Here is a 3,387-nt window from a genome sequence, read left to right as displayed (position 1 = left end):
CAATCTTGACGTAAAATAAATCCATAGGGCGATAATTGTAATGAAAAGTCCTTGAGCATAATTTAGAACATTATGGTCGACTTAGCCTGCATGTTATGACACTGTTTACGACCAAGTGTGATGAAAAAGACATTAAGTCATATTGTCGTTTGTTTTTTATTTACCATATTTAATTTGACAATAATATTGATTTTAAATGCCTAATTAGCCTATAGAGCCTCTTTCTGCTAAATCCGATTTCGCGCACTTTCCGGTAACCGATATCAATAAAACATGGCAAATATATGTAATTTCACGGACTTTTGACGTCGGTTTTTTATTATAAAAAAGATATACTCAATTATAATTAGGGACAATTTTGTTCGGACGTGTAAAGTAACAAAAACCATAGTGGTAATGTTGTAATAACTGTGTAATATGGTAATGTTGTTTGTAAATTCTTTGTTACGTGCAATTAACAGCATATAAATAATAAATATTAGACAACAACACATACGTTGCTCTGATCCCAAAGTGAGTAACTAAAGTATTTGTGTTATGGAAATGTGAAATAACGACGGTACCGCAAACGCCCAGATCCGAGACAATGTAGGAAAGTTAGTTTTGTACATTGACCCGGCCGGGAATCGATCCCGGGAACTCAAAGATGGGCGACACCATGAATTCGGTGTGCAAGTCACTTAACCATACTTGAGAGACTCGAAATAATTTAGTTAACGTCAAACGTCGGTTGTCCCAACTTTCTAGCTAAGTTAACTTGTGTTCTAAAACTTATTTGTTCGATATTATTCATCTACAAACAATACTAGAGTCACACAGTCAGATGACATTATTATTATTGTATAAATCAGATGCGGTGGAAACCGTACGTTCCCGTGGCCGTAGGCCGCGAATTTTTAAATGGGAAAGACGGTATTACCCGACAATGGCACAGTCGGCCGGGGTCAGGGACTCCGGTTCAAGAACCGGCGAACAATACGTGCTGTATCGAGCAGCATCGCCTTCTGTATTTGTGCTGGAAGCGACACGCCACAGAAATCCAACCGCTTCAAGCTGCTTGAGGCTGACTGGAATTAACCCATTTGCGGCCAAAACATTTGGGATTATTTCAGTGAATGCTACATCCCACATGTCGGTGATCTCGTGCGCCAGGTCGAGATACTTCAGGCGTGCGGAACGGACGGACGTCTACAGGAAACTCTCACGGAACGGACGTCTACAGGAAATAACCTCGACTGCGATCGATTATTATTAACTGATCTATTGTAGTCACCACTAATTACAGTGCAGAGCCAAGGCCGACAGCATTGAAGAACTGGAAGGACTTTCCTGGCTCCGACAGATTGAATGTCTTCTGGTTGTGGCATATGCCTTCCAGTATGAAACCCATCAGTGGGTGGCAGGTATACTAAATAGTTATATCCGGTGAAAGTAACTATATGTAAGGTAATGCCGAACGCCGCCAATCAATATAACTAAACCATTTACCTATACAACAGAACGAATATGTGCATGTTTATCGGTTAAATAACTATTTATAATTCGCTGGACAGATCTACTAAGCGCCATTTCTATTTCTATAGACAATTTACAACGAAAGCCTGGCGGACGAAGTTACAATATAAAATAAACTTATAGTAGCATCATTTTTGTCATTGCCTTTTTTATGGACGTCGTTATTGTTTTTGTTTCTTCTATGGATGTTTTTTGTTATAGTTTTTCACATAGGTGTTTTATTATTATGATTTTTATAAGGATGTTTTTTGTTACTGTTATCTATAGATGTTTTCGTTCTTTCTAAGATGTTATTTTTCCGGAAGTTGTTTTATGGTGAGCTCTCGTCGTCGACTTCCTTGATGACTGTGTCCGATTCCCATCTTGCGCGGTCTGCAAGTAATTGTTGTAGTTTCTGTAAGAGGAATTATGACGTTAAAAACATATCGACACTGGAAAGGTAAAACGTATAACGCGCATTTGGTAAATATTACAGGAGTATTTAAATTACTTTTCTATGAAAAAAAAAAATCATAACTTTAATTTTATTTATTAAATCGAAAACGAGAAAGTTTCAGCTTTTCCATATAACAAATAAAATTAGAGTTATATTTTTTATTTTCTAAAAAAAATTATTTTAAATCGCTCACCTGAAATATTTTCCAAATAAAAAAAACACGTTAGCACTTTTTTTTTATAATATCAATTGACGGGACGAACAAGTCGTGCGCCTGATGGTAAGCTACACGCCTGTCCATAACAGTTGCAGTGTCTTCTGAGCTTTAAATCGCAAAGATCTGAGGGGTATTGCCACTGCGCCCGTCACCCTGAGACATTAGTTGACTTTTAGTGGAATGATTTATAGAGTACGGTCGTTACTTTTGCTTGCACTAAGACGTGCCTGAATATCGGAAGAGGGTGTGACGATGTTACTTCTTTGCATCGTCGTCACTCGTTTTTAAATTTTGAATCGTTCTTTAATTCCTTTGCTTCGACCTCGGCCCTTTTGGGGTAAGTGTCTGGACTGTTTATGTTAATCCGTAGTAAGGGAGTGTTTTATACTGTTGTACCTGTTTTTATATACCTTGTCTTGTTACAGCCTTTTCTTTTCTTTACTATCAACTTTATGATAATTGCTGTGGATCTGAAGTTTTCTTATTTTAGGGTGAGACCAGACAAGTGTAATTTTGTGAGTTACGAGTTGCGTTTTTTGGTTTGCGCAGTTTGCGATCGACCGAAATTCGGTTGGAGCGCCAGACGAACGTATTTTGTTCAGTTGCTTTTCTTTTAATTGAAGGACATCCAACAGCATACAATTCAAAAATATTAAAAATCTATGTTACATGATCAGTGTACTGGTTATATAGGGTGTAAATTTGAGACGGGGCAGCAAGGCCGGCTACCTTAATCGTTGTAGTTACAGGAAAACGGTTCTAGAAGACTATCCATGAATTTTGAAGATATATTGATTGGCAGATTTTGAAGAAAAATGGTACAGTCAGCGAGATAAAAGGCAATTTATAGAAAACTTTTTTTATGTCATTCGATCCGGTCTCTGGTAAGGATCAATAGTCTCTATTGGACCAACTGTGGTAAGAGTACTCGAAATGTCAGAAATCGCAGAAAACTTTTTACCATACATTTTGTAGGGACATATCTAGTCATCAGTTATTCTAGGTAGTTAAGGAAATTAATAAATTGTATACGTATTATGTATTTCAAAATAAAAACAATAACGAAAAGCAAAATAACATAAAAAAATCTATGATAGTAAGTGCTAGAAGTGAATACCGCCTTGGCGGATGCATCGATTGGCTCTCTTCCGCAAAGAGCGAGTAGCGGCTGAAATTTTATTCGAATTCATTTGTTTCCACATTTGAGAACATTTTGATT

General features: G+C 37.1%; 1 protein-coding gene across 2 annotated transcripts in view; it reads right to left on the bottom strand.

Moving 5' to 3' along the window:
• Positions 1-1,762: 1,762 nt before the first annotated feature.
• Positions 1,763-3,387, bottom strand: part of LOC113240608 (snake venom 5'-nucleotidase-like) — a 48,830-nt gene continuing 47,205 nt past the window's right edge. For both annotated transcript variants that reach the window (XM_026477946.1, XM_026477945.1), the window contains exon 15: positions 1,763-1,909. In XM_026477946.1, the coding sequence (XP_026333731.1) occupies positions 1,826-1,909 (84 nt within the window). In that variant the 3' untranslated portion in view covers positions 1,763-1,825. The remainder of the gene's footprint in view (positions 1,910-3,387) is intronic.

Source organism: Hyposmocoma kahamanoa, unplaced genomic scaffold (assembly GCF_003589595.1).
Source record: "Hyposmocoma kahamanoa isolate Upper Pololo Valley unplaced genomic scaffold, ASM358959v1 159, whole genome shotgun sequence".
In the NCBI taxonomy this organism is placed as follows: Eukaryota; Metazoa; Arthropoda; class Insecta; order Lepidoptera; family Cosmopterigidae; genus Hyposmocoma; species Hyposmocoma kahamanoa.
This window is presented reverse-complemented; position numbering and strand designations above follow the sequence as displayed.